The sequence below is a fragment of the Ambystoma mexicanum genome, chromosome 6p, assembly GCF_040938575.1.
Source record: "Ambystoma mexicanum isolate Mex_15411 chromosome 6p, UKY_AmexF1_1, whole genome shotgun sequence".
NCBI classification, from domain to species: domain Eukaryota; kingdom Metazoa; phylum Chordata; class Amphibia; order Caudata; family Ambystomatidae; genus Ambystoma; species Ambystoma mexicanum.
In genome coordinates, this window is record NC_090935.1 from 241,253,324 (window position 1) to 241,279,345 (window position 26,022).

The following is a 26,022-nucleotide window of genomic DNA, read 5'->3' on the forward strand; positions in this document are numbered from 1 at the left end:
GTTTGTAAACTTATCACAAGTTAGACTTTTCAATGTGAGTTAAACTCCCATGCCAATCTCTAATCCCCGACTTCCTCACATATTTGAATACCATATATAATACACATTATTTTATGTTCTTCTATAGCACTTCCTGAGGGATCTGGTGGGTATAGGGAAAGCAGATTGTACAAGACTACAAACTATACAAAATAATGTCGTCAGGGTGATTACTGGTCTAAAAAAACGAGATCATATAGCAGATGCGAGGCGTGTCCTGCATTGGTTACCCATTGAAGCCAGGATACTTTTTCACTTGCTAGTAATGACTCATAAATGCTTGACTAGTGGGTGCCCTGTATATCTGATGGAGCTGCTGATAAACAAATCTTGCGTGAGACCCTCGAGGTCCAATCCTACTGACCAGCTGGTAATTCCAGCCTATAAGATGACACTGGCCATGAAAGGATCCTTTTATCTTGCTGCACCAAAGGCAGGGAATGGCCTACTACTAGACATTAGAACTTTGACATCGACTGAGCAACTGAGCGAGAAGTTGAAGACCTTACTTTTCAGATCATCATGCATTTTCCTGGTCTGTTTTCTCACTTCCTGACTGTTTTTGAATGTCACCTGTGTGTTTAGTTTGCAATGTTTTCTTGTGATTTGTTATCTGTGTACTCCATTAAGCCTCCGGGTCCCTGGGTTGCATTATAAATTAAGTAAAGTAAAGGATTCCTGCTTCTAAATGCTGTATGAATGTGTTATTGCCCAGTTTAATCACTCTAAATCTATGGACGTTGTCAACATGAATGGTTGAGATAGTTCTGCCGGTGTCCTGGATGCTGAACAGATTTCTAAACCGAGCACTAGGCTATAACCTATTGAAGAAGGCATGGCCCTGTGAGTCTTTAATGGAGGCTAGCCTGAGGTGGGAGAGGGATCCATGCGGATTGGGTTATCAAGTGGGGTTTCCCTTTGCTCTGGTTTAGTTTATATATTTAAACGTCCATACAGTGCTGGCCCAGCCAATGGATCTTGGGGTGCTTTCCAAAGAAAGGCGGGGAATAACAAGTTCGAATTTTTCAGAACAGGTTAGCAAGATCAGAATGGATAGAGGAAGCAGGGCAGTAGGTCCAGCTGTGTTGGGTGTGGGGGAAGGAGGTTCGTTTTGTAGATTTCTCGGATTATGATGGTGGAAAGAAGGTTATGGATGTGGGTGAGCAGACGTTGCAGCCTCTGGGTACCCATAGGATGAATACCTGTGTGCAGGTTAACTTGTAGTGTGGAATAAGTAGGAGAGGTAAGCGGCTGTTTTGTGTGGGTGAAGGGCTTAAATTTGTTGTGGAAGTAGGGTGACAATTTGGAGGTGGATGGTCTTGTACATTATGCAGATCTTTTGAAAGCACTTTCTGGGGTTTGGGGGAGCCAGTGGATCCGGGGAAATGTGTGAATGTTTGGGTAGGTGTAGCGCGAGTCTTGGTGCTGGATTGCGTGTGGCTTACAGATGAGTGAGAGTGATGGAGAGTGCAGTGAATACTGCATTTCATTGGCCCACCTTGGAAATTATGAAATATATGCACTGAGGTACAGAAGCCTTTTGCGGGAAAGGATCTGTTGTATCTTGCATAAGAGGTGTAGTTGTAGGTTACACGCTTTGGGTGATGGCAGCTAGACGATCTGTGAAGAATAGGCTGTGGGAGAGTACATCTTGAAGTATATCTCTGTGCTGTCGGCATATTGGGGAAAGTGAATGTTGTGGGTGCTTCGTCAGTCTGACGCATAGGTTGAAAAGAGTGGAGAAGGAGAAGATCCTTTTGGAACCCATTTCTTTGACTGTGGTGGGATTTGATTGATGGGGGCCCTGGGGAAGAAGTGTGTCCTTTCGCTGTGGTAGAAGGTAAGTCAATCGAGAACAGCACCTGATAGTTTCATCCTGGGGGATTGGGCGTTTAGGTGGGTGGTGTGGTCAACGTTATCGAAAGCTGCAGAGAGGTTGAGGAGCACTAGAAGCACTGCCTGCCCTTTGTCAGTGATGTAAAGGTTGTCCAGGATGCAAAGGGTTGCAGTCTCAGTGCTGCAGCCAGGGCTGAAACCTGATTAGAATTTGGCTTTCATCCCCCATTCCAGGGGCTGCAACGGGGGATAACAGCCTGGCAGCCCAAGCTAACAGATGACATTTCATTATTCTGGCGATTGTATGTCACGAATATGATGGGATGGGAGTGTGGGACTCAAGGGTTGGTTTCTCAAGGCGGATGGACATGTGTCCTGTTTTGAGTGGAGGGAAGTTGGTGCCGTGTGTGAGGAATGGATAGTGTTGACCCAGGTTTTGGCCAGAGCTTTGATGCGGTTTGAGCTGGGCATGAAGGACGCTGGTTTGGTTTTGTCTGAGAGGATGAGGGTGGGGTTTGGGAGCAACTCTGTGGGGAGAACAGCTTGACTGATGTTTGGTATTTTGGAGTTGAAATGGTCAATGAAAGGTGAGGCATACCGGTGCAGATGTGGGCATGGTGGGGCGAGTGGTGCTTTAGCGATGGAGTGGATTATGCATAAAGGTTTCTGTGTGCGAATGGGTGCCGATGGAAGGTCTTGGAGGTAAATGGGAGTTTTTGGCGTTGCACACGGTCCTCTTGTATTTGGATCTGGGTTTCCTGGTGGAGGGGCATGTTTTTTTGCCAGTCTTTATTGAGGCATACAGCTTCTAGTATGATGGTGAGAAAGGGGTTGTTGAGCCATGGCCTGTCATGGTGGTTATGGGTTTTCTGTTTTTTGAGGGGGGGATATTTGGTAGCATGCTGGGTGATGGTGTTGTAATTTTTGTGAAGTGAGGAGGGTCAGTTTGAGGAGAGGTGGGGATATTATGAGTTGTGCTAGGGCTGGGTTTGTGATGCATTTGAGGTGCCTGGCTCTGGGTTTGGCAGGATGTGTGGTGGGTTGGTGGATGTTGCGGGAAGGGGATAGCCAAGTGGTCGCACCGCGATACCCAGATTCATTTCCAAACAGAGACCAGATTTCTATTCATATTAATGGGCCATGATCACAAGACTCCATGCCTAAAGGTATATATGTAGCCCCTGATCCACACCCCATGTGACCTTTGTGTAATCTCAGATTGTGCTCACGAAAGTCACTTACACATGGGGTAAAATCCTAGTGTAAGAATAAATCCCGAGCTGGAGACTAAGAGTCTCGTTATGGCTACTGCCGTCGCAGTAAACGCATGTGGCATTCATCATACCACTTCTTTTTAAATTTTCACCGAGTTATGACTATGAGATATTTACTGCATGTGCTACAGAGTACCACAAGCCTCTTTTCCTTTGCAGATGGGGAGCAGGTGCAATTGGAACTTGGGCATCTGGCCTAAGCCCCACCCACCTGGTGCCTTCCTGGTTGCTGCCCGTTCCCACCTTAGCAAGCCTTGCACACCTGGTGCCTTCCTGGTACCTTCCTGGTTGCTGCTCTTTTTTTCCCTACCTAAGGAGCCCTCCAGCCTCTTTTCCTTTGCAGATGGGGAGCAGGTGCAAGTGGATCTTGGTCACTTGGCCTAAGCACGACCCACCTTCTTAGCCCTGACTCTTATTTCCTGCTCTTAACTCTTAGATCAAGAGCGTCTCTTGCCCGGGTATCCGAAGCGAAGGGCAATTTCTGTTTGGACCTGTTCTCACCAGGACGACCCAGGCCCGGACCCCTTAACTTCCTCTGTCCCCACAGGCCATCCCCACCTCTCTGGTCCCGCCCGTGATGTTCTCTTGTGTGCCCCCCCTTCTCGCACACAGATGTAGACTATTTTGCTTCATTCTTCTACCTTGCCCCCCTGCTCCCCCACCAGCCTACTTCTGCAGGAGTCTTTCCTGATGCATTCTGGTTTCACCATCACCCTCTTGTTGCCAATGCTGGATTTGCCTTTTATGGACTTTATTGATTCACGGTGCGTCACCCTTTCTCATGGTGGCCCTGAATCATGCTGTTCCCATCTTCATCTTACAGAAGTCAGTAGTAACACATAATGTTGCAAGCCTGGATATGCAACATTATGTGTTACTACTGACCTCTGCAATTGTGTTCGCTCTCCCCGCTTGCGTCTCCTCTTTTTGATTGCTTACTCTGTTCTCCTCCTCTCCCTACTCCCTTTTCCTACCTCCTCCCTTTCTCTGCTTGCTTTCTTTTATGCACTTTATCAGAATTGTCCCTGGACCTAGTATGATAGCAACCTTGTCGGTCTCACATCCTTACTGTTCATGGCCTGTAAGAATGTCATTGTATTTTCCCTTGTTCCCTCCCTTGCCTTTAAGCGCTTTGAAACACATTTTGTATAGGCGCTATATAAATAAACTATCATATCATATCATGCAGTAATATTGACCCCATGTAGGGGTTCTCTTTAACCCATGCAGTAATTATCCCATCCCATGTGATCGCAACTCAGTTGGCATCTCTTAAATAAGTGGTATTGGGCATGCCATAGAATGTAGAGCCCTCTATGGTGCCCACAGTATTTCAATCGGCAGGAAAATGTGCAAATGTGCTGCACTGCTAATGTCCACCTGTCATTAATGTGTGTGCGCATATGTGTGTCAGTCAACAGTCCTTAAGTTTCTGGAGTGAAACCAGACGTATACTGTGCCTGTGCCCTTTTGAGAAGATGAATGTTAATGACACCATCACATGTTCTTTCTGGTTCAGGTTTTGCAAAGGGAAGTGTGAGGATGGCGAAGGACGTGTTCTCAATGACGTAGAGAAGGCGCTTCCTGTTCAGCAGGTAGGTCCGTCTTTGATGTTGCTGCATTATCAAGTGCATATTCATGAAGTATTTCACTCATGTGGCCAGGCAATGTCCAGGTGCTTTACTTCAGCTGAGCTCAACACTAGCGGCCAACCTTCGGGTTCTCAACTGGTAAAACATTGAGCACAAATGACAAATTCACACCTAGGTTCGAGGGGATTGGGTCCTCCGACGTATTCCATATCTATGACATGTAATCACCACAGCAGTGCTGCTTCGGAAACTTTTTTCGGCGTCTGCGTCCTGCGTCGATGCGCCGTCGTCGAGGACCTCCTCCGACGTCATCTGATGTGATAAGTAGGACGCACGACGCCCGTAGCCTCAGTTCTGTTTTTTCCGCGAACATGTTGCTTCGTGAATCTCGGTTAACGCCTCGACTCTTTGGAGTTCTGGTCTTCTCGGTTCTTCGAACCTGTTCGTTTTTGTGAAAATCCTTCGTGTGAAGATGTCTTCTAGTTCGTCTTCGACCCCGCGTCCGGGTTTCAAGAAGTGCGGGGAGTGTGGGTCCAAGATGTCGGTGACGGACTCGCACGACGCCTGCCACTGGTGCCTCGGGGAGGCCCACGACACGGATGACTGTATCGACTGCCAGTCGCTCACGTCCAAAGCCTTACGCAAACGTAAGAAGTTGTCGGTAGGTCGGGTGTCCAAGCCCCAGAAGTCGAAGTCTGCGGGGCTTTCGACGGATGATTCGAGGGGTGACTCTCCGCGTCATCATCGGAAGTCTCGTGGGTCTCCTTCTAGGAGTCGGTCTCGCCACTCCTCAGCCTCTTCGAGGCATTCTCGGAAGCGCCGACACCGGTCGTCTTCCAGGTCCTCTTCGGAGGACTCTGCCCGGCACATCGCTTACCCCACCAGCCGTGCGACGCCGGAGGAATGGGCTTCCTTTGGGAAGAAAATGCTGGCTATTCTTGAGTCGCAGGGTACTAAGCCGTCCGCGCCCCCAAGTGGGGTCGGTCGTGAGAGGTCGAGAGACACTGCTCGCAAGAGTGGTCGGCACGAGTCACGGGAGAGGTTCCGTTCGGACAAGGAGACTCGTTCTCGACGTACCCGTTCCAGGTCCCGGTCCTCGACGTGTTCGAGACCGTGTGCACCTGTGAGGTCTTCGAGGAAGACATCGATGTCTGAGGCGTCGAGGGCGTCGACAGGCTTTCTCGAGGCTCCGGCTCCGAGGAAGTCGTCGAAGCCGTCGACGCTCAGGTTGTCGAAGGACACGCTCGGGGCTCCGGCTTCGAGGGCTGTGTCGACGCCGCCAATGCTGGCGGCGCTGCATCTGATGTCGACGCCGATTTCCTTGACGCCGATGCCTGTTCTCTCGACGCCGGCGCCGGTTCGCTCGACGCCATCGATGCCTTTCGTGTAGGAGGTACCCCGTGGCACGGGGGAACCCCCTAGGAAGGCTCTGGTTAAGAGCAAGCACTCTTGGGTGCCTTCTTTTCGCCACCTGGAATACATTTCAGAGGCGGATGAGGATTCTGATGGCCTGGTTCCTAGTCAGGTTCCAGATGAAATTGTCTCGGGCCATAGTCAGTTTGACGATTTGAGGCAGTCACTGCATGATGCCAGTGGACTGGACACCTCTCCGGAGGTGGAGTTTTGTAGGCCTGAGCCTGGCTTTCATGCCGATTCCTCGTACCGGCGCCTTATGGCTAGGGTTTCTGAGTACTTGGGATGGTCTGCTCCCCCAGGGGAGTTTGTGCAGGGTGATCTAACGGACATCCTTGATGTTGGTCCCCCAACTGACCCGGTACTGCCGTTCCATATGGCTTTACAGAGAAGGGTGGCGGCGGCTTGGACTGCTCCGGAGAGTCTCCCGGCGGTGGGCAGATCCTTGTCGCGAAAATACCGTCCAGCCAGTAGCGACCCCTGCTACTTGACCAGGCACCCCACTCCGGAGAGTTTGGTGGTGCAGGCGGCCACGGCCCCGGCAAAGCAGGCGTCGTACCCTACCATCCCTCCTGATAGGGACGACAAACGTTTTGATGGCTGGGCGAAGAAAGTGTTTTCTTCTGGTGGTATGGCGCTTCAGGCGGCCAACTCCATTTGTGCCTTGTCTCGTTTCACACACACTCTGTGGAACTGTGTTGCGTTAGCGGCTGAACATATTCCCGAAGGGGACGAACGGGATGGTTTCCTTGCTATGGTCCAGGATGGTAAGGATGCCATGTGTGAGTCCGTTCAGTCGGGTTTGGACTTAGCTGAATGCGTCAGTAGGTCCATGGCGGCGAGCACCGTGATACGCAGGTTTGCGTGGTTGCAGAAGTCGGGGTTTGCTCCTGATGTGCAGTCCCGGCTCCTCAACATGCCCTTTGACGGTGAACACCTTTTTGGCAGCAAGGCTGACGAGAGCCTTGAGAGGTTGCAGACCTCAAAAGCTGCAGCGAAGTCGTTGGGCGCTGCAGTTCGCCAACCTCTGCCTTTTCGTCCTTGGGGACAGCAGTGGAGGGGTGGTTCCTTTCGCTATTACTCGTCCTTCAGTAAAGCGAGAGGAGCTGGCAGTCAAAGAGGCCAACGCAGGGGTACCAGAGGTGGACGACAGGGTACCCGTGATGCCAAGGCCGCTCGGGCAGTTGCCTCTTTGCCCTCGGGTAACGCCGCAGCCGCTCCCACTCAGTCATGAGGCCATGTCCCATGGTTCGCCGGTTGGGGGAAGGCTGGCGCAGCATCTTGTAGAGTGACAAGCCATTACTTCAGATGTGTGGGTTCTGGAGATCATAACCCACAGCTACTGTCTTCCCTTTCGGCACAGGCCTCGCGACAATCCACCGGGGAACCTCTCTTTGCAGAGTTCGGATCCGCTCCTTGCGCAGGAAATTCAAGCCCTGCTGGAGATAGGCGCCTTAGAACTGGTGCCTGTAGCGAAGAGGAACAAGGGATGGTATTCCCCTTATTTTTTGATTTCGAAGAAAGACTGGGGATTGAGACCCATCATGGACTTGCGCGGTTTGAACAAACTCTTCAGGAAGGACAAGTTCAAGATGGTTACTCTCAAGTCCTTCAGGCCCTTCAGCTTCAGGACTGGTTGGTGTCACTCGACCTCAAGGATGCTTACTTCCATGTGCCGATCCATCCCAAGCACAAGAAGTACCTGAGGTTCGCGGTTGGCGACTCGCACTTTCAGTTTCGGGTCCTGCCGTTCGGATTGACCTCCCCCCCGAGGGTTTTCACCAAGCTCATGGTGGTGGTGGCAGCGCATCTCAGGCAAGGGGGGATTCACGTCTACCCCTACCTGGACGATTGGTTGATCAGGGGGAGCTCTCCCGAGCAAGTCCTGGATCATCTGTCCGTCACCTGCCACTCCCGTCACAGGCTGGGCTTCTCCCTCAATTTAAAGAAGTCCCATTTGACGCCAACACAGCGGCTCCAGTACATCGGAGCAGTGCTCGACACTTCCCTGGGGCAGTGTTTTCCTCCCCAGGTGAGGGCTCTTCACATTCAGCAGATGGTGCACAAGTTTCAGCATGCCCAGATGCTCCCAGCGTTCGAGTTCTTGAGGTTGCTCGGCCTCATGGCATCCTGCATTCTTCTGGCGCCAGAGGCTCGCCTGCGGATGAGATCTTTGCAGTGGGCACTCAAGACGCAATGGTCGTAGTCCTCCGGCAGGATGTCGGACCCGGTTCAGGTGCCGCCCTTGGTCGCCCGGGACCTTCTGTGGTGGGCCGTCGAAGGCAACTTGATGAAGGGGGCTCCATTTTGGCTTCCCTGGCCGGAGGTGACGATCATGACGGATGCATCCCTCACGGGATGGGGAGCTCATGCCAACGGGCTGACAGTCAGCGGTCGTTGGTCTCTGTCGGAGTCCAGACTCCATATCAATCTGTTGGAGCTGAGGGCCGTCAGGCTAGCCCTGAAGGCTTTTCTGCCGACTGTGCGAGGAAAGAGTGTCCTGATCCTGACGGACAACACAGTGGCCATGCACTACCTCAACAAAAAGGGGGGGCAGGGTCACTTCCTCTGTGCAGGGAGGCGATGCAGCTCGAGTTCCGGGCCATCCAGCAGGAAGTTTTGATCTCGGCAGTTCATCTGGCCGGAGACAAAAACATGACGGCGGACGCTCTGAGCAGGCAGAGCGCGATCTCTCACGAGTGGGAGTTGGCTCAGGAGATTCTCCTGGAGAGCTTTGCCCTTGGGGGGACCCCTCAAGTGGATCTCTTCGCCTCCAGTGTCAACCGGAAGTGCGAAAGGTTTTGCTCGCGGGAATTTCCTCCAAAAGGAGCCTTAGGAGACGCGTTTGTGGTGGAGTGGTCATTCCCGCTGCTGTACGCGTTTCCTCCAGTCCCTGTCATCCCGCAAGTGCTGCGGAGGTTACGGAAGTTCGGTTCCCGGGTGATCCTCATTGCTCCTGCGTGGGCTCGGAGGATGTGGTACCCGGACCTTCTCGACTTGTCCATCTGCCCTCCACGTCGTCTTCCCTACCGAGACGATCTGCTCTCACGGGAGGGGGGTCAGGTTCTCCATCCAGAGGTCAGATCCCTCAACCTTCACGCTTGGCTTCTGAAAGGTTGAGGTATAAGGATTGGGACCTCCCTGAAGACATGATGGAGGTGTTGCTTTCGGCCCGAAGGCCAGCAACAAAGTCTCTGTACCGTTGCCGTTGGCGTAGGTTTTGCGACCGGTGCAGAGTTCAGAATGTGGATCCTTTTGCATGTGACATGTGACATCCCCATGGTTCTGTCCTTTTTACTTTCTTTGGCCCACAGGGGCTTGCAAGTGGGTACCATTAAAGGTTACCTGGCGGAGCTGTCCATCTTTAAGCGCTCGTCCGAAGAGTGTTCTTACTTTAAAATCCCTTTAATATCACAGTTTCTGAAAGGGCTCACTAATGTGTTCCCTCCGTCACCTTTCCTGGTGCCCGGTTGGGAATTAAACCTTGTTCTTAAATTTCTTATAGGTGCTCCGTTTGAGCCTTTACATTCTTGCCCTTTGAGGCTGTTAACTCTGAAAACTGTGTTTTTAGTTGCGGTTACTTCCGCTCGCAGAGTGATTCAGTTACAGGCACTTTCAGTTAAGCCACCCTTCACTGTATTTCACAAGGACAGTGTTGTCCTTAGAGTTCGTCCTTCTTTTCTTCCGAAGGTAGTGACGGAATTTCATTTGGCACAGGTTGTTCTTCCGGCATTCTATCCTCCTCCGCATCCTGGTAAGGAAGAGGAGAGGCTCCATAGGCTTGATCCTAGGAGAGCTTTAAGCTTTTATGTTTCACGCGTGTCCCGGGTCAGAGTGGACGATCAACTCTTTATTGGTTACGCTGGAAAGCGTTTGGGGCAAGCTGTGACGAAACAGACTTTGTCTCGCTGGATTATTTTAGACATCTCGGAGTGTTGCCGCTTGGCGGGTAAGGACCCACCGGCTGGCTTGCGGGCCCATTCTACCAGGGGTATGGCTGCATCTACTGCCCTGCAGAGGGGTGTTCCTATTCGCAACATCTGTGATGCAGCCACCTGGGCTTCAGTACATACATTTGTACGTCACTATTCCCTCGATTCCATCCGAGGACAGGATCTGGCCTTTGGTAAGGCGGTCCTTTGCTCTGCTATTTGATTGGCTATTCTAAATTTTGATTCTAAATTCTTTCCCTCCTCCTTGCTCTGGTACTGCTTTGGGAGTCTGTCATAGATATGGAATACGTCGGAGGACCCAATCCCCTCGAAGAACAAGTTACTTTCTTACCTGGTAACGTTCTTTCAATGGGATGGTCCGACGACGTATTCCATATCGCTCCCGCCCTGCCTTCCGCGCTGCAGAATTTCTTTTGCGATTGCAGCTTACGTTCCGCAAGGCTTTGTGTCTGACTGGCAGTTAACTAATGTCACACGTTCTGGGGGAAAAAACTACAACTGAGGCTACGGGCGTCGTGCGTCCTACTTATCACATCGGATGACGTCAGACGTCAGAGGAGGTCCTCGACGACGGCGCATCGACGTCATCGACGCAGGACGCAGACGCCGAAAAAAGTTTCCGATGCAGCACAGCTGTGGTGATTACATGTCATAGATATGGAATACGTCGTCGGACCATCCCATCGAAAGAACGTTACCAGGTAAGAAAGTAACTTGTTCTTCTCTCTGCATGCAGTGTCTCACACAGATGTCCAGCTGCTCTCTAGATGCTGTGCTGTGTATTGGTGACACGCCTGTCTATGGATGCTGCACTGGTGAAACATTGCACACAGGTCCTCATTTCATCTGTAGAATAGGTGCTTGTGAAGCACACGTAAAGGTGTCCAACATATTCTGTACACTTTGTATCAATGCATTGGTGAGGTTTCCTGCAGAGGTGACTCGTCCATTTCTAGATGGTGTACTGGTGTAGTGATGGCTAGTGGTGAATGGTGAACTGGTGTAGTGATGGGCAGAGGTGACTAGTCCATTCTAGATGGTGAACTGGTGTAGTGATGGGCAGAGGTGGCTAGTCCATTCTAGATGGTGAACTGGTGTAGTGATGGGCAGAGGTGGCTAGTCCATTCTAGATGGGGTACTGGTGTAGTGATGGGCAGAGGTGACTAGTCCATTCTAGATGGTGAACTGGTGTAGTGATGTGCAGAGGTGACAAGTCCATTCTAGATGGTGAACTGGTGTAGTGATGGGCAGAGGTGACTAGTCCATTCTAGATCGTGAACTGGTGTAGTGATGGGCAGAGGTGGCTAGTCCATTCTAGATGGGGTACTGGTGTAGTGATGGGCAGAGGTGGCTAGTCCATCTCTAGATCGGGTACTGGTGTAGTGATGGGCAGAGGTGGCCAGTCCATTCTAGGTGGTGTACTGGTGTAGTGATGGGCAGAGGTGGCTAGTCCATTCTAGATGGTGAACTGGTTTAGTGATGGGCAGAGGTGGCCAATCCATCTCTAGGTGGGGTACTGGTGAATCCATGGGCAGAGGTGACCAGTTCATCTCTAGAGCATTCTTTACCAACTATGCAGACGACACCCAGGTCTCTGGTCCATCAGACCGTACTTAAGTGAGGAGAATAAAGCAACCATTGCATGAGCCATAATCCTCTCATGATTATACTATGGAAATGCCTTGTTCCTTGGCGCTAGTAAAAGCTGCCTAGCCAAGTGCCAAACGATTCTTAACAACTCAGTCAGAACAATAAAAAAGAGGACATGCAGAGAACACATTACCAAAGATCAATGTGATCTCCATTGGCTGGCTGTAAAAGAAAGAATTATTTTTAAGAGCATGACTCTGGCACACAGGTGCTTATTTGGACAGGCTCCAAATATCTCAAAGAAAGGATCACTTTGTATACACCTACAAGATCCCTTAGATCAGTTGGCATGAACCAGATAAAAAGTACCCAATTCAAATGCTCACAGAGCATGGGGAGAGCATTCCCAGTCAGAGCAGCTGAAATCTGGAATAAACTCCCTCTTGAGCTAAGACTGGAAAGGAGCTATTACAGCTTCCGAAAAAAACTGAAGAGACACTTATTTAAGTGAATCTGAAATCTTCAGCCACAGCCTAGAATACTCCAGACCTAAATATATAGTTTAGGTCTAGTTGCCCTTTTCGTTTGTCTGTTTCTGTACTTGTTTCTTGTTGTGCCCTGATGCTTGCAGGCTTTCGGCGTGGTATAAACAAGAAAATCCATAGATGGTGTACTGGTGAAGCGATGGGCAGAGGTGACCATTCCATTCTGGTCCATCTCTAGATGGTTTACTGGTGAAGCGATGGGCAGAGGTGGCCAGTCCATCCCTAGATGGTGTACTGGTGAAGCGGTGGGCAGAGGTGGCCAGTCCATTCTGGTCCATCTCTAGATGGTGTACTGGTGAAGCGATGGGCAGAGGTGGCCAGTCCATCTCTAGATGGTGTACTGGTGAAGCTATGGGCAGAGGTGGCCAGTCCATCTCTAGATGGTGTACTGGTGAAGCGGAGGGCAGAGGTGAACACTCCATTCTGGTCCATCTCTAGATGGTGTACTGGTGAAGCGATGGGCAGAGGTGGCCAGGCCGTCTCAAGATGGTGTACTGGTGAAGCGATGGGCAGAGGTGACTAGTTCATCTCTAGAGCATGCTTTACCAACTATGCAGATGACAACCAGGTGGTGTGTGAACTAAGCGGATGTCCCCGTCAGGACTGCGGCAAGTTGGGAGACATATATAACAATATTGAGGCATGAATGCTAAAGAATTGGATGTGCTTGAATGCGAAGAAGACTGAACTTATGATTTTTGGCTCTACCCAAGCTAGAAACAAACTCAGTTCCCAGTATAACTCTTTTTACCATCAAGTACTCGATCAGCCAAGTCAGAGAAGTTGTGAAAACTCTGGCCATGACTCTGGAAGCATCATTAGGGGCCGAGGCTCAGATCACGTACCTTCAAAAAAATTGTCAATATTATACATGCTTACTCTGGTCCATCGGACCGTACTTAAGTGAGGAGAATACAGCAACCATTGTAAGATCCGGTTCATAGTGATAATGTCGATTAAAAAATGTCAAAAACAATAATGTCGAAAACCTATACATATAATGAAAAGAGTCAATTTTTAGGAAAAAAAATGGCAAAAAAGTCATTTAGCACTATCAATAAATACATAAACAAGAAGAGTCCCCCTAACCCCCCTCACCCAACACCCCCCTGCCACCCTCTCACCCCTCATACTCAACACATTTTAATTATATATTTATTTATTCAATAAATAAATAAACAAGGAAAATATAATTTACTAGGGGGGTCCCCCCAAACCCCCCTCACCAAACACCCCCCTGCCACCATCCCCCCACCACCCTCTCACCCCTCATATTCAACACATTTCAATTATTTATTTATTATTTTCGACATTTTTTTTCGACATTTTGACTGTCGACATTATTGGATTCGACATCATCACTGACCACCGTAAGATCCATAATCCTCTCACGATTAGACTATGGAAATGCCTTGTTGCTTGGCGCTAGTAAAAGCTGCCTAGCCAAGTGTCAAACGATTCTTAACAACTGTCAGAAAAATAAAAAAGAGGACATGGAGAGAACAAGTTACCCAAAATCGATGTGATTTCCATTGGCTGGCTGTAGAAGAAAGTATTATCTTTAATAGCACGACTCTGGCACTCAGGTGCTTATTTGGACAGGCTCCAAAATATCTCAAAGAAAGGATCACTTTGTATACACCTACAAGATCCCTTAGATCAGTTGGCATGAACCAGATAAAAAGTACCTCATTCAAATGCTCACAGGGTATGGGGAGAGCATTCCCAGTCAGAGCAGCTGAAATCTGGAATAAACTCCCTCTTGAGCTAAGACTGGAAAGGAGCTATTATAGCTTCTGAAAAAAACTGAAGAGACACTTATTTAAGTGAATCTGAAATCTTCAGCCACAGCCTTGAATACTCCAGACCTAAATATCTAGTCTAGGACTAGCTGCACTTTTCGTTTGTCTGTTTCTGTCCTTGTTTCTTTTTGCGCCCTGATGCCTGTGGGCTTTCGGTGCTGTATAAATCAATAGATGGCGTACTGGTAAAGCAGTGGGCAGAGGTGACCAGTCCATCCCTAGATGGTGTACTGGTGAAGCGATGGGTAGAGGTGACCAGTCCATTCTAGATGGTGTACTAGTGAAGCCATGGGCAGAGGGGACCAGTCCATTGTAGATGGTGTACTGGTGATGCGAGGGGCAGTGGTGGCTGGTCCATTTCTAGATGGTGTACTGGTGATGCTATGGGCAGATATGACCAGTGCATCCATAGATGGTGTACTGGTGAAGCCATGGCCAGAGGGGACCAGTCCATTCTAGATGGTGTACTGGTGAAGCGATGGACAGAGGTGACCAGTCCATTCTAGATGGTGTACTGGTAAAACAATGGGCAGAGGTGACCAGTCCATCTCTATATGGTGTACTGGTGATGCTATGGGCAGAGGTGACCAGTCCATTCTAGATGGTGTACTGGTAAAACAATGGGCAGAGGTGACCAGTCCATCTCTAGATGGTGTACTGGTGATTCTATGGGCAGAGGTGACCAGTCCATCTCTAGATGGTGTACTGGTGAAGCCATGGGCAGAGGTGACCAGTCCATTCTAGACGGTGTACTGGTGAAGCCATGGGCAGAGGTGACCAGTCCATCTCTAGATGGTGTACTGGTGAAGCCATGGGCAGAGGTGACCAGTCCATTCTAGATGGTGTACTGGTGAAGCCATGGGCAGAGGGGACCGGTGTACTGGTGAAGCCATGGGCAGAGGTGACCAGTCCATCTCTAGATGGTGTACTGGCGAAGCCATGGGCAGAGGTGACCAGTCCATCTCTAGATGGTGTACTGGCGAAGCCATGGGCAGAGGGGACCAGTCCATTGTAGATGGTGTACTGGTGAAGCCATGGGCAGAGGTGACCAGTCCATTCTAGACCGTGTACTGGTGAAGCCATGGGCAGAGGTGACCAGTCCATCTCTAGATGGTGTACTGGCAAAGCCATGGGCAGAGGTGACCAGTCCATCTCTAGACGGTGTACTGGCGAAGCCATGGGCAGAGGTGACCAGTCCATCTCTAGATGGTGCACTGGCGAAGCCATGGGCAGAGGTGACCAGTCCATTCTAGATGGTGCACTGGCGAAGCCATGGGCAGAGGTGACCAGTCCATTCTAGATGGTGTACTGGTGAAGCCATGGGCAGAGGGGACCAGTTAATCTGTAGCGGTTTTATTGGTCAATTTCTCAAATTGAAACAGGAACTACATTTCCACAATACAACCATCCCTTTTGAGTCCGAGGTCTACATGATGATAATCAAAATCTCGCTCACCTATTTGTATTATTATTAAGGGTGCAGCGGAAGAGGTCCTGCTCCTGCAGGCAAAGGCTCCTTCTGGGACAGGGTAAACATATTGCACTTAAGTCACAAAAACAGTTGCCCATCTCACACGTGCCCTGCACAGATGCAAGTGGAAACAATACCTGGTTTGTTTTTGTTTGCATTTTGTTTATTTAATAGCACAGATGTTATTTCTAACATATGTAACATTCAGTGTATAGATTACATCTGATAGAGGCATTCCCCGGGCTTGGTGCCTTTACAATATAGGATGACTGTCTGTATGAGAATATACCGGGTAGTAGAGAGACTATGGGACTGATTTTGATTTTGGCGGTATTACCTCCAGTTGTAGCTCCATGCTTATTTACTGTTACCGCAGGCAGTAAATATCTAGTACCCGGAAGAGGCTGCCTGATTCCAAGTCACGTGGACCCTTCTGTTATTCCTCATTTTGGAGTCCCATAGGGCTCCATGGGTATCGGTAATTACTGCATGTGGTAATTACCACCTGCCGTAATGATTTTATCAGGAGGTGTTTACCTCGAAACAAAGGAAGGTGGAAAAATGTGTTTTTCTAATGAAAGCTGGCAGAGTGGTAAAACACCCTGTAGTCTGAAGGCTCAGAGACTGGAGGCTGGGGGAGGGAATAACTATGGGACAGAGATGAACATGACATACATTTGGGTGGGCTGAAGCCCGAAGTGAATCTGGACACGCAAAAGGCTTTCCGCGGCCAAGCTCCCTTTTGAGAATCAGCCCATCCGCAGATTGGCAGTGGGGTCACTGCCACGGTTGCGGGTTGAATGAGTTGCACTCTAATCAGCAGGATCCAATGCACCTATTCGACCCCGGGGGGTTGAAGGCACATACCGGGAGTGGTTCAGGAGACTCTGGAGGCCAGGTGAAGCCACCCCATAATTGATGCGGCCTATGGCGGGGATCCCACAGAGTACCTGCCCCTCCCCTGTCTGAACCCGTCGAGCATGAATCGGCCCACAGTGAAAGCATTGGACACGAGTTAGTGGTTAGTGGTCCTTGGTCAGCCTCAGCCTGTACTGGGCTATTTACATTAGCTCTCGCAGGACTGGGCCAGTGAAGCCAGCCACCCTTCTCATTCACCACAAACCTGCCCCTTATTCACTCAACACTCGCCGCAGGCTGGAGGTCGATGGCAGGTCCAGTGGCTCATGGGCCATGCATACACAATACTGAAGAGAAAATGCTTAAATGGGGGGAGCAGCGTGCTGTCCTGTGCGCACCCACATAGATTTGATCGTACCTCCGCCTGATCCTAAAATCGCAGCAAACATTTCTAAACTCTCCGCACATAATCTGAGTCAATACAACATCCACGGATTATAGCAATGAGGAAACGTCACCACAAATCTAAAACCTTAGAAGGAGCGGGAAAGCACATGGTGGAGTGGGGAGTTGATCACCCCCTGACCAGTCTGGGGTCCCAGATTGATGGGGAAATTGCCAATCCAATTACAGGCATCATTGGGGCATTCAAAGCTGCTCAAGAAGTATAAAAAGAGGCTAAGGAGGCAGTCAGCCTGGGAGGTAGGCTGACCTTCCAGAGGGGTAAAGGAGATGCATAGAGAGAGGGGCATTTTATTGTAAAGTACAGTTCATCCTGTGGCCAGGCTTAGGCAGAGAGGGCAGCACACCGCCAAGAGCCTGCTGGTGAGAACAGCCCAGATCCTGTTGATATTCATTCTGGGTATCGCTTAAGGCAACGGGCAGTCATAAGTAATTGCTGGTAGGTGTGTGCTGGAACTACGTCCGAAGAGCCTAGGACGGCGGTCCAAGGTCACAGGGGTCACAATATCCGAGGCAAGGAGCAATCCCAGGCGACGATCAAAGCCTACGATCAACCTACGAAGAAGCCGCGACAGCATTTTAGGGCACAATGAATGAACCTGGAACATGTGTTCGGTAAAAGAAGGAGTTAGTCTAGGATTGAGACACTAGCTTCTGTTAGATGAGCGCTTGTTTTTCTTTGTTACACCTCCTTCGGGACACAGTCTCTGCCAGAGTATATTCCTCTTGTGTTCTAGTTGCTTTCCCATCGTCCCTATGCGAGTCACACAACCCATGTGAGTCTTTGAGGTGTGCCAGGTGCGATCCAAAGACATTGACTAGCCTTTCTCACACTCTTTCATTTCTCACACACCCTGTTTATGGTTATCATTAGGCAGCCGAGCCGGGCCACCTTGTTCCGCTGGGCATTGAACAAACCCTGTTCTATTGTGTACCCAAAGGTGTTGAATTTTCTGGGTGTACACAATATTCTGTTCCTGCCACATCGTGGCACCTGTCAGAATCTCGGTTCAGGGGAGAGCCCAATTCTGACACCACTCTACCGGTGAGCCCTAATGTTTTACAATTCAATTCACAATGAGATCCTTTAATACCCATCAATGTGAATATGCTCACTGGCCCCCTCCGGGGGATAGGGCTAGTATTGCAAATGCCACTGACACCATGATGTAGCTGGCTGTGTGCCCCTTACTCCTGCAGTCCCTGTAGTGAATCGGGGACTTCCAAGGAGTGAACGACAGTCGCGGAGCCAAGAGGGGCTTTTTGCCATTGTATGGTGCCCTGCGCGGATTGTGAATTTGGATTAAATCTCTTTAGCCTGAGTGGAGAGCCATCTCTGAACCTCCCTCGGTTTGTGGACAGATTCAGGAGCCCACATGTGACCCACCAAGATCTACCAGTCACTAGAATTTGCACTGGAGTGGTTTGGGAATATTCCTGTGTCACTGGTGGCTTAGTTTGCAGACGGTTGCAAACTGGCCGGCTCTCGCATTTTCCACATTCAACTCACCCCGTTGCCCTGGGGAAATGTCTACCCTACCTCTCGTACGAAAATGCTTTTCTCCCACTTGCTTTTTTGTGGTAACATCTATTACCTTGCTAACAATTTGAGGATTGTTTAGGCAAAGCAAAAGTATATTTTCAAAATGTTGTTGCTTACATATTTCCACCTCGCCATTCCCAGTGTCCTTATCTGCTTTGGCTTTAGTAACCCTCACCACTACCCCACCCCCAACTCCTAAATTCTGGCAGTTTATGAGCAGGACGAAACGCTGCATGGCCAGCACCTCAACAATGGAATCCCAATTGGCGTTGTAATACATTTCTTTTGTTATCAGCAGCGTGTGTTTTAGGCGTGAATGTATGGGCAATTGAGACTGTGATGGGACATTTTCAACTGAAAGATCACACAGAGCTCTCCATTTATTTTATTTTACTGTTTAAAGCGTTGACCTAGCTCGAGAACAGCAGAGCGCTGTACTGAGTGTGAGTAGTCGGCATTGGGCTGGCATCTTTTAACAGTATTGCAGTAATGTGAATTGAGGTCTGTGCGTCGGTATGTGCATCCATTGGAATTAGTCCTTGGTCAGGTGTTGTTGAAGAGATTTGCGAAATTGCACAATTGTGGGGCATTCCGAGCCGATACAGGCATCAAGTTCGAGAAGGTGGGTGCTTGACAAAAGAATTGTTTGTTGGTCCTCACGTTGCTGACGAGTTGTGATTCGAGCAGGTTGGTAGATTTCCTGCGTGCGGAATGTGTAACACCAGATGTGCAGAACTTAGCCACCAGATGTGCAGAATGCCAGGTACGCTAGTGTGCTACTATTGACTGTTTTGTAGATGAAACTTGCAGTCTTGAACAGAATCCTGGCCTGGAGAGGAAGACAATGAAGTTTGCGTAGGATGGTGGTGATGCTGTAAAATTTCTGTGCACCCTTAATAAGACACGCTGAGGCATACTGCACTGCTATTAGGGCAGCCATGTGAGTGGCAGGGAGCCTCATTAGGAGAGCATTTGCCCCATTGTTCTGCGAGACCACAAGGGCCGACACTACAGTTTAGACATCGTGCAGTGGGATGATGTGTTTGATTCTGTTACGGGTATAGATTTGGAGCCACAACAATTGGGTCTTTTTGACTATGTGTTTCTGGAAGGGCGGGCTGCTATCAATGGTGGAGCCTAAATAGGTTGCTTAATATGTAAGTTGTGGATCAATTCCTTCTGGCACATATCATTGAGCCATTGTTGAACATGTTGTTTAGCTGGACGAATTCTGTTTTGGAGAGGTTAAGTTTGAGGCAGGCAGTCGAAAACCAAGACTGGATGAGGGCTAGGTAATCGCAGAGATGACTGATGTCCTGTGGGCTTTTTACTCTCATGTACAGCTGAGTATCGTCCACATATTCATGGATGGCTATATCGGGATCTCCGAGGAGTGTAACCAGGGGGGTCCCTTTACATATAAGTCTGCCAATTCTAGTCGGTAACACAATGAAGCTTGCTTTTAAGGATTAGCCTATAGCAATGATGTCTTCTAGATTGACGCACAAAAAAAGGGTTTACTTTTATGAGGATAGTTTAATGTTCCCAAAATCACAAATAACAGCTAGCTGAAGTTTCTGACACGATTTCTAAACCCAGTTGATCTTATAACATGTATTTAGTGTATGTATTAACATACTTGAAAGTACAGTGGTGTCAACAGGAGATCTTCCAGGCTTGCATTGTTTTGCATTCTGCAACTTGTAGTTTTCCACGTTGGAAGACGAACAATAAAGCTACAATTTAAGTTTTTTTGCCCAGCCTGTATCCATAAGGATTTACATATTGTTGGGTTGCTTTACTATGTCATTTTGCAAGAAAACTCTAAAAGACCATATACATTTTGTTTTCAAGGTCTGTAATAATACTAAGTGGCACTCGGAAGGCATGTGCTTACATGCTTCAATTGCAGAGCGAGTTAAAATGACTGCTTAGCAAAAGTGTGTGATCCTGGGCAAATATTAATTTCACTGCGACTTAACTGCCAGAATTGGAGCCCTGGGAGGTGAATAAATCCACACTATTTGAAAAAAGACACCCTTACATGGGGCACATTTAATAATTGTAGAGCATCCCCTCATGCACCTCCGTTAGTGGCCCCCGAGGCTATCACCTAGAATTGTGTTATTATTGTACTAACCCTTCCTCAGTCCCATATCACTTGATTTGGCAGGCAGAGATCTAGTTTCACCAGCAGGCAGTGCACTGGAATAGTGGAGTGGCCACAGCAAAGCCAGCGTTAGCACCCAAGGCCAATTAGGGTGCTCAGATTGTGGGCTGAATCTCACAAACCAAGATTGTATTCTGAGTAAGCTGGAGGCAGCTCACCGCCACCTGCCTTCTTGCACAAACTCTCCTCTGCTTCCCATGCCCCTGGTTCTGGATCTGCTCCCCTCCCCCTCTTGCCTTTTCTTTCGCCGGACCTCTGCACAGCTCCTCCATTGCTCTGGGCTGCCATGGAAATGGCCAACTTCCATTTTCATGGCTCTCATCTTCAGTGAGTATTTGATTCAATGAGCCAGTCACGGTGAGCACAACCCACGCATTGAACCAAATGCATTGCGATCAGCGCCCGGTTCTTAAACCTGGAGTACAAATGGCAATAATGCTCATGACAGTGGGCTGGCTTGGTCTATAACCTGGGTTCCCAGTGCAGGTATTACTGCTATATTCATTTCCTCCCCTGTTGCTGGCAGCCAGCAAAGTCCCTTGAGCCACCCAGAGTAGTGCTGCACAGGAGATTGAGTGAAACTCCTTGCGATGCCCTGTTATGCACGGTTATTCAGTCTTGCACAGAGCACCTTATTCCATTTTCCCAGTTTCTTGTAGCTTCATGAGCTGCAATCGGTGGGCTAGTGGACTCATGCCTGAGCAGGGCAAGGTTGCTTTGTTGCCCTATCACTGTTTGAGGACTAGAAAAGATGGGGCTCTCGGTGGTTCCTGAGGTGTAGTAGATGGTTTGTAAGTTGTCTGGAGCAGTGATTCATTTTCACGTGGAGTGGAGTGTTGGTGCATTTGTGGTGGGTTATTGTGGTGTTCAGTGGTTTGCGTCTCATCATGTAACCTGTGTTGGTTCAATGTCAGGGTAATGTGTTGTGATGTGTTGGTGGGGGTCGGGGAGGGGGGTAAGTTGAATGATTTTGAGGTGGCTGTTATTACCACGCCTTGCCCAACATTCTTTCTCCAAGTGTTATGCCTCATTGTGCCGTGTTATGACATCAAGCTAAGTCAACCTGTGGTTGTCAAGGTGTTTTAGACTACAAATCCCATCAACCCTAACCTAGCACAGCCAATGGTGAGCGATTGTTGGAGTCATAGTCTAAAACCTCTGGCGAGATGCAGATTGCAGACCCCTTGGCTAAGTGATGCTATACACTCGGGCACACATTCAGGGCCTGCAGATTCCAGTCACTTTCCCGGGACCTCTGTCGTGCCTGTCCCCTCACCCGAGCCTTAGAGGGGAGTATGCTCCAATGCAGGTGGGCACACACCATGAACTAGCAACTGGCAAAGCATACCACAGCATCACCATGCTGGCAGGTACCATTAAATATGTTCATTAGACTTTAAATCTTAGCATCTTTTGGGGCAGTGTCCCTGGTCATTGTGCCTTAAATGGCACCGTTTGCTGCTAATAATTATATCGTTATATCAGGGCAATGATGAGGACGTCGAGGGTCAGTCACGCTGTTTGATCTTGGGCAAGTAGTATCTGCGAAAATGGAAACGTTTTGAAAATAGTAAAAATGCCGTGCTTCTGAGAGCCGCGCAGTAACAATAGCGTATTTTATACAGCGCCTGCCCCTTTAAGCTCTGCAAGCTCCCAGTTTCGCGTCCAAAAGAAATTCTACTGAGTAGGCCCGGCTCGGATTCGAGCCTGTGAGCTACAGGTTGTGGACGGACCACCGCGTAGCACGTGATTCAATTCAGTAATTTTCGAATGTCATGAAACCTTTATTTCAATTCCCACGTTTCACGTATTTGTAAACGTGGGCGTTTTATGGTTACACGTTTTCAGGTTGCACATTCCCTTACTGGTGCCCTGTGCCAAAACGGCCCTTCTTGTCTGCACCGCCGGCATCTTGTCACTGATCTTTCGTGAGGCGTCGGTCATTGTTGTCATCGCGTTGACACCCTCTCTTGTCGGATTGAAAAAAACAGCAGCTGTCACTTTCTCCCTTCCAGCTGCTTCCCCAGCGGCTCTAGTTTCATGAAACCGCGAGCACAGGAGGAGCAAACGTGATGGGAAGGGTTATAGCGCCACCCTCTGGTTAATTCTAGTACTGCACCCATCCGTAAATGCAAGTCGAGATAGACAACCGACCAACCACATCCGTTTTCCGCCTTTGCAAAGGTCAATTCTAAATTAAATGAACCAAACATGGCTACATTGTTTCTGCAATGCCATCTTACGTAGTTGTATTTGTTCTTTAACGTATCCTGGCCTTTTGGTAACCAAACGCTTTATACATTTAATTCTGCTTCCGCCAAATAAGTTATTTTTACCACAATTTAATGAGCACGTGAAATTGAATCAGCATGAAATATGCTGCAAAGTTTAATGGTTGAAAAAAGCCACTATTAGAATATAAATCCGCAATGGTAGAGTTTGTTATAAGATACATGCATGTACGTTTGACGGCCATTACATCAAAGGTGGCTACCATGATTGCCGACAGCACGCGGCTACTTAATAATAGTCTATTTCTTTTTGGATTGTAGCAGACCGAGGGGCGCCCCCTGCATACTGTAACGGAAAAACTCTCTTTAGAGTGGGGTGCATATATAATAATTGAAGGCTTGCCTACAGCACTGGCCTTATGATTTGTGAGTGGCCCTCTAATTTGCATATCTAGTGGCATGAGGGACCTCGATGCATGAAGCATCATGGCTACAGTAGATGTCAAACTAGGGATAGTATTACTTGCACGCCCTGTCAACGTCCCTTTTCGAGTTTTGAAAACAACTGTAATACTCTGCAGCTTCCCATAGATGCTGGCCTATGCATAGCATGTGAATCTAAACAGATACAAGCATCAGAAATACGATTATGGTGAGTAATGTATCCCATATAAATAATGTATGGGGGAATTAATGCTCTCTTGATCACAAAAGAAGGTACAATAGATAAGAAATCCGGATTGACTGGAAGCTGTGAGCTTACAATGGAGTGAGTTTGAGTTTCATTCTGACCAGATTGTGGAGGGGTGTAAATGGAACAGTCAGCAGGGATAATACATCGGTGGACATACATAGATTAAGGACTACCAACATTAGACATTCGTAAGAGCAGGTAGGCGGAACGCGAAGCTGTGTTAGGGGTGTGATAATGATGAAGTGCTAGAGTGGAGGCAGAGAAAGTGAAGAACTGAGGCAAGTTACAGGTGAGGGAAAATGTTAGCTATAAGGAAGATGAGAGGTGGGGTAAGAGAGAAACTGAGGCGAGGAGGGAGGCTTTTAGTTTGGTTTTGAGAAAATCAGTGTGGACAGTTTCTCAGATGTCCGGAGGAAAAGAATTCTCTGCAAGTGGAGTGGGAAGAGATGAGTGGAAGCACAAGAAGGGTGAGGCGCCACACGTGTAGTCGAAGCAAAGCCTAGGTTACAAGTATGTTTGTCGAGTTGGATATAGGAGGATGGATACGGTGGTGCCTTACTGTGCATAGATTTGTGAACCAAAATGTAAATCCGGCCCTATGTTGCATTGTCAGCATCCAGTCTGGTGACGGTACTAGGAAGTAGGTGTGGAGTGAAGGCGTTCAAAAAGAGTCTTGGTGGCGAAGTTAACGATCTTGTTGAGACGACAGAAAGCATAGTTGATGCGACCAAAGAGGGTTCAAGCACAGTAGTACAGTTGAGAGAAGACAAGAGTGGTTAAGAGATGCTTGGTGGTGTTGAAAGGAAGGAGGTGCCTAATTATCCTAATATTTACGAGGTTGAGGCGAGCCACCATTGCAGTTTTGGAGATGAAAGTAGAGAAAGAGTGAGAAGAGTCATAGATGGCGCAAAGTTTCCTTTCTGAAGGAGAGTAGGGGAGAGTGTCACATAGCAATGGGATAGTCTGGGGAAGAGATGAGAGAATATTTGGCTGGAAGAAGAGCAACTCTGTTTTGGTAGAGTTTAGAATTAGAGAGTGCAACGCCATCCAATATTTAATGGCACAGAGACAATTGGAAATGTAGATTGAGCGATCAGAGGAGAGTCGAGGAAAAGAGAAGATTTGGGTGTCATTCCTGAAGAGATGGAACGAGAACCCAAAGGAGGAGATTAGTTCCCCAAGAGCAGAGGTGTAGACTGTAAAGAGGAGAGGACCCAAGAACGAAACTTGTTGTACACCATGAGTTAGAGGAGTGAGTTGAGAGGTGCTGTTCCTGGAGACAGAGAATTGGTGAAGTGGAAGGTAGGAATTTAATCCAGTCAAGGGCTTGATCGTGAATCTCAAGGAGATCAGAGTGATCAATGGTGTCAAAGGCACTGGACAGGTCAAGGAGGATTAGGATAGAGGATAGGTTGACGTGCTTAGCAAAGGCGATGAAGTTGGAGACATTCATGGGAACAGTTTTGGTTGAGTAATAGGAGCATAAATCTACTTGTAGGAGTTATCGAAGGATGTGGATGTCTACAAAATATGCAAGAAGGTTGAACATAACATTTTTTCGAGCACTTTAGAGTAGTGCAGAAGGAGCGACACAGGAAATGGTGCCGGTAGGTTTGGGTCAGCCCCTTACTTTTTAACGGGAGAGATGACCGGGGCTGTTTTGAAAATAGAAAGCAAGCGTAGGGAGTCCAAGGACTGGAAGAAGAGTTGAGAGGCCCCTAAATAGGCAATAGGGTTGACTAGCTGAGAAGCAAGAAGGTCTGATGGGGCACAAGAGGGGTTAGACTTCATCAGTAGAGATGGGACATCTTCAGTGTAAGGGTGAATTAAGTGGGAGACAGAGGCAGAGGATGATGGTAGAATAGGTAGAGTGTAAACGGTAGGAGGAGGGAGTGTGAGGAAGGTCAGGAGAGCATCTCTAATGTTTCACATGTTTGCCGTGAAGTATTCATCTAGGACATTAGCTGTCAGAGTGGATTTAATAGTCATAGGTTTAGGAGGCGTGAGAAGTGAATTTAGGGTGCCCTGTAGCCAGCGAGGATGGTTGGAGTGACAGTCAATGAGGGTGACGTAGAAATCAGTTTTCACTCTTTCAGGAGAGGACTTGAGAGAGTTCAGGACAGAGAGGTAGAATTTCAGGTCCTCATGCCAGTGGGGGATACGCTTCAATTTGCGCAGCAGCTGACGCATCTCTGTGCAGAGAGAGCGTATGAATGGGGTGACCCATGGTTGAGGATGCTGAGACTTAGGGGTGAAAGTTAGCAGGAGGACGATGGAGGAGAATTAGTCATATAGTAGGGATTGGAAGCTGGAGAAGGCAGTGATGTATGAAGACGCAGCAGCTGTGAAGGAGGAGAGTGAAAACTGTAGGTCAGAGAGAAAGGGAGGAATGGCAGAAGGTTTAAAAGTCCTTTTAGCAATAGGTGAGGCAAGTGGTGAGGAGAGTTCAGAGGGTGGAAAGGAAATCGTGGTGGAAACAATTAAGTTATCAGATATGGCTGGTGTGGCAGTATTAGGGGCTGACAGAGGTGGCGATGTATAAGAGATCC

At 48.6% G+C, this 26,022-nt stretch overlaps 1 protein-coding gene across 4 annotated transcripts in view; it reads left to right on the forward strand.

The window, feature by feature from the left end:
• The window catches only part of CTIF (cap binding complex dependent translation initiation factor), a 1,422,510-nt gene that overhangs the window by 424,335 nt on the left and 972,153 nt on the right, over positions 1–26,022 (forward strand). For all 4 annotated transcript variants that reach the window (XM_069626949.1, XM_069626950.1, XM_069626948.1 and 1 more), the window contains one exon: positions 4,669–4,744. In XM_069626949.1, coding sequence (XP_069483050.1) covers positions 4,669–4,744 — 76 coding nt within the window. The remainder of the gene's footprint in view (positions 1–4,668; positions 4,745–26,022) is intronic.